The 14,902-nt window shown below is 42.0% G+C and overlaps 1 protein-coding gene across 3 annotated transcripts in view; it reads left to right on the top strand.

The window, feature by feature from the left end:
• LOC115197053 (harmonin) overlaps positions 1-14,670 on the top strand; it is a 47,548-nt gene extending 32,878 nt beyond the window's left edge. Inside the window, exons 15-21 of one of the 3 annotated variants that reach the window (XM_029758199.1) lie at positions 4,991-5,032; positions 6,754-6,807; positions 7,438-7,537; positions 8,014-8,123; positions 8,548-8,603; positions 10,424-10,548; positions 14,099-14,670. In XM_029758199.1, the coding sequence (XP_029614059.1) occupies positions 4,991-5,032; positions 6,754-6,807; positions 7,438-7,537; positions 8,014-8,123; positions 8,548-8,603; positions 10,424-10,517 (456 nt within the window). In that variant the 3' untranslated portion in view covers positions 10,518-10,548; positions 14,099-14,670. Of the gene's footprint in view, positions 1-4,990; positions 5,489-6,753; positions 6,808-7,437; positions 7,538-8,013; positions 8,124-8,547; positions 8,604-10,423; positions 10,549-14,098 lie in introns of those variants that run through there. The other 2 variants (XM_029758200.1, XM_029758201.1) reach the window with 2 other exon arrangements.
• The last annotated feature ends 232 nt before the right edge of the window (positions 14,671-14,902 follow it).

The raw sequence follows: 14,902 nt of genomic DNA, 5'->3' as shown, positions 1-14,902 counted from the left end.
TTTACAATGTTTTGAAGTGAGAAAAAAAAGAAACGCTGTCGCTATCTCGCTTTACAAAACAAGGTTCTTGAACAGATGGAGCAAACAGAAAAACAGATTTCTGGAAACTCTTGGTAGGACAATGGAAATGTACTTAAAAAAAGCTATATTTTATAGTTGCAACCAATGTGTCGAAACACTGAAATGTGTTGATTTTAACAATAAAATCTAGATTTTTGAAGCAACATTTTTATTTCATGAGTTGCTAAATACACTGAGTGTACAAACATTAGGAACACCTGCTCTTTCCATGACACACTGATCAGGTGAATCCAGGTGCATAGGTATGATCCCTTACTGATGTCACTTGTTAAATCCACTTCAATCAGTGTAGATGAAGGGGAGTAGACAGGTTAAATAATTATTTTTAGCCTTGAGACAATTGGGACATTGATTGTGTGTGTGCCATTCAGAGGGTGAATGGGCAAGACAAAATATTTAAGTGCCTTTGAACGGGGTATGGTAGTAGGTAGGGTTGTGTAGGTTACTTTCTAAATGTAATCCATTACAGTTACTAGTTACCTGTCCAAAATTATAATCAGTAACGCAACTTTTGGATTACCCAAACGCAGTAACCTAATCTGATTACATTCAGTTACGTTTAGATTACTTTCCCCTTAAGGTGCATTAGAAGAAGACAAAAATGTATGTTACCAATTGAACAACATCTATTGCAGGATAAATCAATGTTAAAGTTTACATAGCTGGATGAACATTTTTACTTTATGGGTTGGTTATGTAGGCTTCTTCTAACCCATCGCTTTCTACTACATATAATAATATGATTAAATTATATATTTACATTAAAAACCAGTCATTCCAATAAATGTTATACCCCTTGATCTTCAAGAATAGGACTTGGAAATATGGAAGTATAGATTCGCCAAATTGTTTAACCTGAGCACTAAGGACTTATGAGCCAGCCCTACTCGGTTGTTTATGATTGTGTTGTCATGGAGGACTGATTGGGCTCATTGATTTGAGTTGAAAAATAAATGCTGCACTCATGGAATGGCATGCTTTGATCACTACTGAAAAGTGCTATTTACATGTGAAAAATGAATGCCATATGCTTCCTTTGCTAAACTGTAGGACTATTGTTTACCTTTTTGTTGGTGACACTTTGATATATTAATAATATGCAGCTGTTTAAAGGGCAAATCCACAGATGAAACTAACAAACCGTCGCCCCGCCTCTGTTTTGGCAAAAAGCTGAGGGATGGGCCTGGATGCAAGGACTGACCATCCATGATATCAAAATGATTGTTTTAACCATGTTATGAGGCCATACAGTGTTTGTTTACATTTACAATGTTTACAAACATTTCGAGAAAAACATGCTTTTATTTTGGGTTCTCATGGAGTGTAACACGAACTAAGCTCATGAGGCATTTATAAGTTATATTATTCAAGAATCAATGTATATACAGTTGAAGTCGGAAGTTTACATACACCTTACCCAAATACATTTAAACTCAGTTTTTCACAATTCCTGACATTTAATCCTCGTAAAAATTCCCTGTCTTAGGTCAGTTAGGATCTCCACTTTATTTTAAGAATGTGAAATGTCAGAATAATAGTAGGGAGAATTATTTATTTCAGCATTTATTTATTTCATCACATTCCCAGTGGGTCAGAAGTTTACATACAGTCGTTGCCAAAAGTTTTGAGAATGACACAAATATGAAGTTTGCTCCTTCAGTGTCTTTATATATTTTTGTCAGATGTTACTATGGAATACTGAAGTATAATTACAAGCATTTCATAAGTGTCAAAGGCTTTTATTGACAATTACATGAAGTTGATGCAAACCCTGATCAAGACCTCTGCAATCCGCCCTGGCATGCTGTCAATTAACTTCTGGGCCACATCCTGACTGATGGCAGTCCATACTTACATAATCAATGCTTGGAGTTTGTCAGAATTTGTGGGTTTTTGTTTGTCCACCCGAGTCTTGAGGATTGACCACAAGTTCTCAATGGGATTAACGTCTGGGGAGTTTCCTGGCCATGGACCCAAAATATCGATGTGTTGTTCCCTGAGCCACTTAGTTATGGCAAGGTGCTCCATCATGCTGGAAAAGGCATTGTTCGTCACCAAACTGTTCTTGGATGGTTGGGAGAAGTTGCTCTCGGAGGATGTGTTGGTACCATTCTTTATTCATGGCTGTGTTCTTAGGCAAAATTGTGAGTGAGCCCACTCCCTTGGCTGAGAAGCAACCCCACACATGAATGGACTCAGGATGCTTTACTGTTGGCATGACACAGGACTGATGGTAGCGCTCACCTTGTCTTCTCCGGACAAGCTTTTTTCCGGATGCACCAAACAATCGGAAAGGGGATTCATCAGAGAAAAATGACTTTACCCCAGTCCTCAGCAGTCCAATCCCTGTACCTTTTGCAGAATATCAGTCTGTCCCTGATGTTTTTCCTGGAGAGAAGTGGCTTCTTTGCTGCCCTTCTTGACACCAGGCCATCCGCCAAAAGTCTTCGCCTCACTGTGCGTGCAGATGCACTCACACCTGCCTGCTGCCATTCCTGAGCAAGCTCTGTGCTGGTGGTGCCCCGATCCCACAGCTGAATCAACTTTAGGAGACGGTCCTGGCGGTTGCTGGACTTTCTTGGGCACCCTGAAGCCTTTTGCAGAAATGCAGTGGAAATGTTTTTGGGGGATTCAGTTAATTTGCATGGTAAAGAGGGACTTTGCAATTAATTGCAATTCATCTGATCACTCTTCATAACATTCTGGAGTATATGCAAATTGCCATCATACAAACTGAGGCAGCAGACTGTGAAAATTAATATTTGTGTCATTCTCAAAACTTTTGGTCATGACTGTACACTCAATTAGTGTTTGGTAGCATTGCCTTTAAATTGTTTAACCTGGGTCAAATGTTTCGGTAGCCTTCCACAAGCTTCCCACAATAAGTTGTGTGAATTCTGGCCCATTCCTCCTGACAGAGCTGGTGTAACTGAGTCAGGTTTGTAGGCCTCCTTGCTCGCACACGCTTTTTCAGTTCTGCTCACAAATTTTCTATAGGATTGAGGTCAGGGCTTTGTGATGGCCACTCCAATACCTTGACTTTGTTGTCCTTAAGCCATTTTGCCACAACTTTGGAAGTATGCTTGGAATCATTGTCCATTTGGAAGACCCATTTGTGACCAAGCTTTAACTTCCTGACTGATGTCTTGAGATGTTGCATCAACATTTCCACGTAATTTTCCCTCCTCATGATGCCATCTATTTTGTGAAGTGCACCAGTCCCTCCTGCAGCAAAGCACCCCCACAACATGATGCTGCCACCCCCGTGCTTCACGGTTGGGATGGTGTTCTTCGGCTTGCAAGCCTCCCCCTTTTTCCTCCAAACATAACGATGGTCATTATGGCCAAACAGTTCTAATTTTGCTTCATCAGACCAGAGGACATTTCTCCAAAAAGTACGATCTTTGGCCCATGTGCAGTTGCAAACCGTAGTCTGTTTTTTTAATGGCGGTTTTGGAGCAGTGGCCTCTTCCTTGCTGAGCGGCCTTTCAGATTATGTCGATATAGGACTCGTTTTACTGTGGATATAGATACTTTTGTACCTGTTTCCTCCAGCGTCTTCACAAGGTCCTTTGCTGTTGTTCTGGGATTGATTTGCACTTTTCGCACCAAAGTACGTTCATCTCTAGGAGACAGAACGCTTCTCCTTCCTGAGCGGTATGACGGCTGCGTGGTCCCATGGTGTTTATACTTGTGTACTATTGTTTTTACAGATGAACGTGGTACCTTCAGGCGTTTGGAAATTGCTCCCAAGAATGAACCAGACTTGTCAAGGTCTACAATATCTTTTTTTCTGAGATCTTGGCTGATTTCTTTTGATTTTCCCATGATGTCAAGCAAAGAGGCACTGAGTTTGAAGGCCTATTCCTGCTCTTTTCCTGTGATCCATCAAACCCATTTGGTGTATCATCATAGTGGTCTCTGACTTGTGGTCAGACTCGCTCAGGTGGAACAAATTTAAACTTCCGCCTTTTTTCAATGTTGATTTGAATGTCATTGAGAAAACAGAGGAGTGTCAAAGATTTTTCAAAAGTATCTAATCTGATTACAATATTTTTGCTGGTAATTTAACAGATTACAGTTACCGTTTTTTGGTAACCCCTTACATGTAACGGATTACGTTACTCCCCAACCCTGTAGGCGCACCAGTTTGAGTGTGTCAAGAACTGTAACGCAGCTGTATTTTCTACGCTCAACAGTTTCCTTGTGTGTATCAAGAATGGTCCACCACCCAAACGGCATCCAGCCAACTTGACACAACTGTGGGAAGCATCGGAGTCAACATGGGCCAGCATCCCTGTGGAACACTTTCAACACCTTGTAGAGTCCATGCCATGACGAATTGAGGCTGTTCTGAGGGAGGGGGGTGGGGGGTTCAACTCAATATTAGGAAGATGTTCCTAATGTTTTGTACACTCTGTGTATATAGTTAGCCTTCTCTCTACAGTCACATAGACCTTGTCATCACTTTATTTTACAAAGCTGGAAAGACATGGAAAATGAGTCCACGGCCTTGGTTTTTGTATTATAACATTCATCAATTTGAAATACCATTTAAAGACAGAAGTGGTTGTCAAAGGAAATCTAGCCCTTGTACACTCACCACACTCATTCTCTGTTAGAGCCTAATTACGTGCCAAAGTCATTTAGAAAAGTAATAAGCTACTGGTTCGGGTTGAACCTATGAAGTTTTACAGTGCCGTAGACTAACAAAGGAAAGGATAGTCATTTCTGCTTGTACCACAGATTGTGTAAGATGTCATATTACTGAGCAAGGAAATCAGTTAAGAGACCAGGGTGATATAGGGCCTGTATTATAGGCCTATTGTTCAACCATGCTTCCTAATGGTGCTGAACCTCAATGCAGCATTGCCATGTTGAACTGTGTAATATGTTGTTTGTCTTTCAGGGCTTTCAGAAATACGTGGAAGACTTTGATCCCCACTCCATGGTACTGTATGTCTGTCTATAGCTGCAAGACTTTTAGACGTACAGGATGTCATGTGTACAGGCGTGTGACATGTGCCAATGAAGATCTGTTAATCGTGACTATAAAGCCGTTTGTAAATGTCAGTCTCCATTGTGAACCATCCCATAGTTGACCTTCTAGGTTCTGTGTGGCCATTGAGTCACTGTAACAGCCATTCTGTGTTATAGCCTTCCTGGAAACCTCAGTGGGACACCTCTAATGTTCTCGTCTTTCTTGGAAATAGTCAATGCACCTGAGGGAAATGGTTTTCTATAGCTAAAGTCATAGATTGCCTTCGGAAAGTATTCAGATCCCTTGACTTTTTCTACATTTTGTTACGTTACAGCCTTATTAAATTGACGAAAGTTATTTTTCTCCCCTCAATCCACACACAATATCCTATAATGATGAAGCAAAAACAGGTTTGCAAATGTCTTACAAAAAACCTCTGAAATAACACATTTACATAAGTATTCAGGCCATTTACTCAGTACTTTGTTGAAGCACCTTTGGCAGCGATTACAGCATTGTGTCTTCTTGGGTATGACGCTACAAGCTTGGCACACCTGTATTTGGGGAGTTTCTCCCATTCTTCTCTGCAGATCAAGCTCTATCAGGTTGGATAGGGAGCGTCGCTGCACAGCTATTTTCAGGTGTCTCCAGAGATGTTCAATCGGGTTCAAGTCTAGGCTCTGGCCGGGCCACTCAAGACATTCAGAGACTTGTCCTGAAGCCACTCCTGCGTTGTCTTGGCTGTGTGCTTAAGGTAGTTGTCCTGTTGGAAGGTGAACCTTCGCCCCAGTCTGAGGTCCTGTGCGCTCTGGAGCAGGTTTTCATCAAGGATCTCTCTGTACTTTGCTATGTTAATTTTTGCCTTGATCCTGACTAGTCTCCCAGTCCCTCCCCCTGAAAAACTTCCCCACAGCTGGGGAAGCAGCTTCCCCACTGCTGCCAGCATCATGCTTCACCGGATAGATGGTGCCAGGTTTCTTCCAGACGTGGCACCTGGCATTCAGACAAAATAGTTCAATTTTGTGTTCCAAACTTCTTCCATTTAAGAATGATGGAGGCCACTATGTTCTTGGGGACCTTCAATGCTGGAGAAATGTTTGGATACCCTTCCCCAGATCTATTCTTCGACACAGTCCTGTCTCGGAGCTCTACGGACAATTCCTTTGACCTCATAGCTTGGTTTTTGCTCTGACATGCACTGTCAACTGTGGGACCTTATATAGACAGGTGTCTGCCTTTCCAAATCATGTCTAATCAATTGAATTTACCACAGGTGGACTCCAAGTTGTAGAAACATCTCAAGGATGATCAATGGAAACAGGATGCACCTGAGCTCAATTTAAAGTCTCATAGCAAAGGATCTTAATACTTATGTAAAAAAGGTATTTCTGTTTTATAATTTCAATATATTTGCTAAAAATTCAAAACTGTTTTTTTTGGGCTTTGTCATTATGGGGTATTGTGTGTAGATTGCTGAGGATTTTTATTTATTTAATCCATTTTAGAACAAGGCTCTAACGTAACAAAATGTGGGAAAAGTCAAGTGGTCTGTATACTTTCCGAAGGCAGTGTATATAATAGAGATATAATGTATAGATTGTACAATCCATACATGTCTCATTGTGATCCAGTGAATATCCAGTTATGTGTTTTGTTTTGACTCCAACCCTCTCTGCTGGGTGTGTTAACAGTTCTCCTCGGAACAGATAGCTGGGCGAGACGTGAGACTACTGAGAATCAAAAAGGTAATCAGAATTGCCATCAGGATGAACTGTCCAGTTTTGACTATACTTTTCAGGTTGTTATATTTTTATTTAAGGCAAGAAGGATCAAAACAAACTGACCTTTGGGGATAATGAAATTAATTGGCAATTCGAAAAGTTCATTCCTGCACTGCAGAATCATCTCTATTCCCTCAGACATACAGTAGGATGATGGTGATGATGATGATACATCTAAGGCTTTAAAGCTGCAATATGTAACTCTTTGGGCGACCTGACCAAATTCACATGGCAATGTGAGTTATAGATCAGTCATACTCATTGAAAGCAAGTCTAAGAAGTGGTAGATCTGTTCTATGTGTGCTATTTCGATGCTTCCCGTTCATAAGTTTTGTTTTCCGTCTTTTCCTTTCGTTTTTTGTACACCAGCTTCAAACAACTGAAAATACCATATTTTGGGTTATGGAAAATATATTTACATGGTACATTGATTCTCTACACTGTACTTGCTTGTTTTGTCACATAAACTGATATTAGGTGAACTATTTGAATTTTAGCAACCAGGAAATGGCAGAGCGATTTCTGTATAGTGCATCTTTAAATCATATGTAATGAATGCATTACATGTATTTCCATGTATCTCTCTTACCTCAGGTTGGACCACTTGATCTGGCTGTGGAGGGGGGAGTAGACTCCCCTCTGGGAAAGCTAGTGGTATCTGCCATTTATGATGGAGGCTCGGCAGACAAACATGGTGAGTTCAGACGTGTCAACACTTGGATTGATTTCATTTAAAGATTACAAACATCAATCTCTTCTCTCAACCCTCTGCTGTCCCCAATAGAAATTGAATGGCATGTTTTTGTTTCATATTTGACATACAAACAGAATGTCAAAAGGTTTATTCCGTCTCTCAGAATGATATTCAATGGTCTGATTCCGCTCTTATTAGTCTATGGCTGCGTTTACACAGATAGCCAAGTTCTCTTATTTTGCCCAATTATAGGCAAAAGAGTTGATTTGATTGGTCCAAAAACCAATTAGTGGAACAATAATCCGAATTTGGTGGTCTGTGTAAACGCAGCCTTTATGACCCTGTGGAGCAATGATAGTAGAAACGGGACATGTTTACTAAACGTAAGTTGAATCTACATAGGCAGCACTATTCACCCAGAGGTTGTTGTATGTAAAAACAGTCATTTGTGTGACTGTGTGTGTGTGCCTCCCCAGGTGGGATAGTACCAGGGGATGAGGTGATGGCTGTGAATGGGAAGATCCTGACCGACTCCTCACTGACAGAAGGACAAAACTCTCTGACCCGGGCCTGGAACAGTGGAGGGGTATGATTTTGACTGTCTCTTTTACACTCTGACAACAACAACAATGTCTAAGATCAGAAATACTGGGGGGGGGGGGGGGGGGGTATTTCTCACAGCAAAATCAATGAGTTAGCAGCTAACTTTCATGTATTATTCTCAATAAACGGGCGAGGGAGTATATCCAGGGCTATCATTTTGATCCTGTATTGTGAGATTCTACCCTGGTTGTTTTGTGCTGACGGTAGTTTGTCTTACACCCCGATCAAAACGTCAACAATCAGGACAGTTATAGTAAGGGGGGGTGGGATTTGTTTTTGGATCAATAGTTCCTCTGTGATATTTTTTTAACCCTGCAAATCCTGTATGGAAGAGGGATAGACAGTTCATCGTTATATGAGCCCAAACATCATTGATTTTTTTTATTTATCTGTATGTGTGTCTTTAGGATTGGATTGACCTGGTGATAGCAGTGTCACCTCCAAAAGAGTATGAAGATGAGGTGTAAGTACATTCTCTCCATCAACTCCACATGTGGTACAATCTCTACAGTATGTGAATACACACAATGCATAGCTTATAAGTGCTCACAAAGATTCAGTTGAAAGTAGATGCAGGGCGTAATGTTTCAATTTACTTGTTATTTACAGTGCATTCGGAAAGTATTCAGACACCTTGACTTTTTCCAAAAAAATAATGTTAGTCTCATTTTAAAAATAATTCTTGTTTTTTTCCCTCATCAATCTACCCTCAATACCTCATAATGACAAAGCAAAAACAGGTTTTTAGAAATGTTAGCAATAGTATAAAAAAACAAAAACATCACATTTACATAAGTATTCAGACCCTTATCTCAGTACTTTGTTGAAGCACCTTTGGCAGCTATTACAGCCTCAAGTCTTCTTGGGTATGACGCTACAAGCTTGGCACACCTGTATTTGGGGAGTTCCTCCCATTCTTCTCTTAAAATCCTCTTAAGCTCTGTCAGGTTGGATAGGGAGCGTCGCTGCACAGCTACTTTCAAGTCTCTCCAGAGATGTTCAATCAGGTTCAAGTCCGGGCTCTGGCTGGGCCACTCAAGGACATTCAGAGACTTGTCCCGAAGCCACTCCTGCATTGTCTTGGCTGTGTGCTTAAGGTCATTGTCCTGTTGGAAGGTGAACCTTTGCACCAGTCTGAGGTCCTGAGCGCTCTGGAGCAAGGATCTCTCTGTACTTTACTCTGTTCATCTTTCCCTCGATCCTGACTGATCTCCCAGTCCCTGCTACTGAAAAACATCCCCACCGCATGATGCTGCCACCACCACCATGCTTCACCGTAGGGATGGTGTTAGGTTTCCTCCAGACGTGACGCTTGGCATTCAGGCCAAAGAGTTCAATCTTAGAGTCCTTTAGGTGCCTTTTGGCAAATTCCAAGCGGGCTGTCATGTGCCTTTTACTGAGGAGTGGCTTCCGTCTGCCCTCTATACCATAAAGGCCTGATTGGTGGAGTGCTGCATAGATGGTTGTCCTTCTGGAAGGTTCTCCAATCTCCACAGAGGAACTCTATAGCTCTTTCAGAGTGACCATCGGGTTCTTGGTCACCTCCCTGACCAAGGCCCTCTCTCTCGATTTCTCTGTTTGGCCGGGCAGCCAGCTCTAGGAAAAGTCTTGGTGGTTCCAAACTTCTTCCATTTAAGAATGATGGAGGCCACTGTGTTCTTGGGGACCTTCAATGCTGCAGAATTGTTTTGGTACCCTTCCCCAGATCTGTGCCTCGACACAATCCTGTCTCAGCGCTCTATGGACAATTCCTTTGACCTCATGGCTTGGTTTTTGCTCAACTGTGGGATCTTATGTAGACAGGTGTGTGTCTTTCCAAATCATGTCCAATCAATTGAATTTACCACAGGTGGACTCCAATCAAGTTGTAGAAGCATCTCAAGAATGATCAATTGAAACAGGATGAACCTCAGGTCAATTTCGAGTCTCATAGCAAATGGTCTGAATACTTATATAAATAAGGTATTTCGGTTTTGTATTTTTCATAAATTTGCTAAAATTTCTAAAAACCTGTTTTTGCTTCGTCATTATGAGGTATTGTGTATAGATTAATGAGGACAGTTTTTTATTTAATCAATTTTAGAATAAGGCTGTAACGTAACAATGTGGGAAAAGGGACAGGTGGTCTGAATACTTTCCGAATGCACGGTATGTGTTGACTGTGATGTGACTGCAACTAAATGGCCTCTCATGTAGTCAAAGTGGTGTGTGTTGTGTATGTCTGTTAGACTATCTGTCGATGTTCATGTCTGCGTGTGCGTGTGTGTGTGTGTGTGTGTTCAGCCCGAAGTCAACATCAGTCAGTCCTACTGTGAACAGAAAGGTGTTTGAAGGCAGTGCATCAGTGTACAGACAAGGCTACCGGCTCCAGTTTTAGCCCTAGCCTCCCACCCTGCACACCCCCACCTGTGGGTAAACCCCTACCCCCACGCACCCCTACCCTGTGCCCCTGCCAGAGGGGATGTTTGGCATGACTGTCTGGCCCCAGGGGGAGGTGGGCTGTGTGTGCTTGTGCAGTATGCATCTAATTCATGTGACAGTCTCTCTGTCAATCAGAAACGACGACACACCAGCATCAATAGTAAACAGTATGTACGTTTTATGCCTCTCATTTTAGACACTTGCTGTCACAATGAATGGCAGCATCTGTCTCCTAGAACAATAGATACAGTGCATTTATAAGGCTCTGGCCTGTCCTAAGAGGTCACATCCATAATTAGCGTGACCGAGGTAGTGACATAGCCTTCTGCCAGCCTTCAGCAGTTGTTCTGATTGATGTTAGTCAAAGGGACTGTAACATGTTTGGACCTATACTGGGAGATTACTATAGCGGCGATCCCCAAACTGTTTTGGTGCTGTGGCCCACCACAAGCTTTGGGAATTTACCTAATTTACCTATGTAAATGACCTACCTAGTTGAAACAAACGTTTCACAATTCATGGCCCAAATACACTGAACAAGAATATAAACGCAACCTTCCTTCAACAATCTCAAAGATTTTACTGAGTTCAAGTTCATATAAGGAAATATGTCAACTATAAGTCAACTAAAATAAATATATTAGGCCCTAATCTATGGATTTCACATGACTGGGAATACAGATAGCTTAAAAAAAAGGTAGGGGCATGGTTAAAAAAAAGTCAGTATCTGGTTTGACCACCATTTGCCTCATGCAGCGCGACACATCTCCTTTGCATAGAGGTGATCAGGCTGTTGATTGTGGCCTGTGGAATGTTGTCCCACTCCACTTCAATGGCTGTGCGAAGTTGCTGGATATTGGCGGGAACTGGAACACGCTGTTGTACACGTTGATCCATAGCATCCCAAACATGCTCAATGGGTGACATGTCTGGTGAGTATGCAGGCCATTGAAGACCTGGGACATTTTTAGTTTCCAGGAAATGTGTACAGATCCTTGCGACATGGGGCCGTGCATTATAATGCTGAAACAATATGAGGTGATGGCGGCGGATGAATGGCACGACAATGTGCCTCATGGTCTTGTCACGGTATCTCTGTGCATTAAAATTGTCATCGATATAATGCAATTGTGTCTGTAGCTTATACCTTCCCATACCATAACCCAACCGCCACCATGCACTCTGTTCACAACGTTGACATCAGCAAACCGCCCTCCCACATCTGCCATCTGCCCGGTACAGTTGAAACCGGGATTCATCCGTGAAGAGGACACTTCTCCAGCATTTCAGTGGCCATCGAAGGTGAGCATTTGCCCACTGAAGTCGATTACAATGCCAAACTGCAGTCAGTTCAAGACCCTGGTGAGGACGGCGAGCACTCAGATTAAATTCCCTGAGACGGTTTCTGACAGTTTGTGCATGAATTATTTGGTTGTGCAAACCCACAGTTTCATCAGCACTCCGGGTGGCAGGTCTCAGACGATCCCGCAGGTGAAGAAGCCTGAAGTGGAGGTCCTGGACTGGCGTGGTTACACGTGGTCTGTGGTTGTGAGGCCAGTTGGACGTACTGCCAAATTCTCTTTAAACGACGTTGGAGGCAGCTTATGGTACAGAAATGAACATGAAATTCCCTGGCAACAACTCTGGTGGACATTCCTGCAGTCTGCATGCCAATTGCGCGCCCCATAAGAACTTGAGACATCTGTGGCATTGTGTTGTGTGACAAAACTGCACATTGTAGAGTGGCCTTTTTATTGTCCCCAGCACAAGGTGCGCCTGTGTAATGATCTTGCTGTTTAATCATCTTCTTGATATGCCACACCTGTCCTGTGGATGGATTACCTTGGCAAAGGAGAAATGCTTACTAACAGGGATGCAAACTAATTTGTGCACAAAATCTTAGAGAAATAAGCTTTTTGTGCTTATGGAAAATTTCTGGGATCATTTATTTCAGCTCATGAAACATGGGACCAAAACTTTACATGTTGTGTTTATATTTTTGTTCAGTATATAATCCAATGGGACCATCCAGTGGGTTCAATCAGTCCATTTGGGGTTACACAGCCATAGGTTCTCTCCACACATCTGCATGTGTGTTATTTCTAACTTACTTGTTTAGTTTAGTTTATTAGGATCCCCATTAGCTGGTGCACATGCAGCAGCTACTCTTCCTGGGGTCCACATAAAACACGACAGAGTACAGAACAGTTAGAGACAAGAACAACAATAGATATTATTATGTTCATATTAAAATGAAAAGTAATATATTGTCAAGGCACCAAGCATCAAAAACATGTATATTTACTCACTACCCAGCTAGCAATGAGGAATCGGCACAGAAGCGGCCTTCTTCCGGGTGTCTGGAACTGATTGAATCGACACCCGTAATCGGTTGTGTCGGACTCGCCCCGGAATCAAAACGAATGACTGCCCAGAATCGGCCCAAGAACATCGTCATTTTTAATATTACTATTATACATTTTATACATACAAATTATACCCATCCACAAAAAAACATGTTGTGTCGGAGGAAACACCGTACCGTGTCAGCGTGCATGCGCCTGGCCTGCCACAGGAGTCGCTACAGCGCGATGGGACAAGGACATCCCGGCCGAAACCTTCCCCTAACTCGTACGGTGCTGGGCCAATTGTGCGTCGCCTCATGGGTGTCCCGGTCATGGCCGGCACGGGTCTCAAACCAGCATCTATAGCAACCCAGTTTGTACTTTGATGCCGTGCCTTAGACCGCTGCGCCACTCGGGAGGCTCCATCCACAAAGCTTTTAATGCTTATCAATTGTCTCGCAAAAAGTATCAAAATACTGAAATACTACACAGGACTCTTAAAGAATTTAATTGAAATGTTAATTGTATTTTTTGATCACAGAAACAATTAGAAAATATGGAAAAATAAATAATGAAATGTTAATTATATAAAGCAGCCCGTGTAATCATCTGCCAGAGAGTAGTCCCAATCGTTCCAAGCCCCAAGTAATACATTTGGGCCAGATAACTCACACTGGAATCGGCCCGAGCCCCAAGTAATACATTTGGGCCAGATAACTCACACCGGAATCAGCCCAAGCTCAATCCCCGCATCCTAGCCATAAGTAATACTGCCGAAGGCGGCCTAGACTCGGGCCACATGACGTCGGCTGAGTCTGACTCTCAGCTGAGTGCCCTGACTCTCAGCCGGAATTGGCCCAGATCCACTGTGCTAGCTGGGTATTCATATTCTTAAAGACCGTATAGTTAAATTTAGATATTTAGAAAGAGGAGAGGTGCTGTGAAACATTGTATTTTTATCTGTTTTTTAAATTAAACTTGCTTTTTGCCTGAAAAAGCTCTGGTGGCAGAGCATTCCATGATGGCATTGCTCTATACATAACTGATTGACGCATTAAATCAGTTTTGGGTTTAGGCACTGTGAAGAAACCCATAGTGGCGTTTCTAGCGGGACTTATGACCTAAGATACATTCTAAGGCTCCTCAACTGATGATATCCAGGTCACTCGACCTGTTTTCTTTCTTTCTGTAGGACGTTCTTCTGAGAGTCACCCGACCACCAGCCTGCCAAACAAGCCATACCCACCAACCAGGAACCATCGTTCTCATTCCCTCTTGACATTTGACCTATTTTATCACTATTGACAGCAAGTCTGTTGAACCAGAACCACGCTGTGATGTACTACATGTGAACCGTCTAGAATGTGAAGGAGACTGCTTCATCCTCTGTTGAGTTCCATTTAGATCCCTGTACAGATACTTCCTGAAGAAGCTAGAGGGTTGTGACATCACTACGTACTACTCTTGAGTCAATATTCACGTCATAAGAAGGAATTCGCCTCGGGCCCACACACAAATTGGGGAAAAACAAAACATTTTTTCCAATTGAACCTCATTATAAAAGAGACGACTTCATCGTCAGTTTTTTGTTGTTGTTATACATACGTTTAAAAAAAATGACAAAAAACTGCTGTGTTGTTCAATGTACCAGGTCAAAAATCCAGACCTATGGTTTGTAATACTTCCACGTAGGGAAATCTTTCTGCTTGAGAGGGGGTCAAATACTTATTTCCCTCATTAAAATGCAAATCAATTTATAACATTTTTGACATGCGTTTTTCTGGATTTTTTTATTGTTATTCTGTCTCTCACTGTTCAAATAAACCTAGCATTAAAATTATAGATTGATCATTTCTTTGTAAGTGGGCAAATGTACAAAATCAGCAGTGGATCAAATACTTTTTTCCCTCACTGTAACTGAAAAGACTGGTACCCGGACTATATATTTAGAGTTGAGACAACTTTTACAATTTCAAATATGGTTTTAATTCTAGAC

This window comes from Salmo trutta, chromosome 7 (assembly GCF_901001165.1).
Source record: "Salmo trutta chromosome 7, fSalTru1.1, whole genome shotgun sequence".
Classification (NCBI taxonomy): Eukaryota; Metazoa; Chordata; class Actinopteri; order Salmoniformes; family Salmonidae; genus Salmo; species Salmo trutta.
Note: the sequence above shows the minus strand (reverse complement) of the source record. Positions and strands in the feature narration are given on the sequence as shown.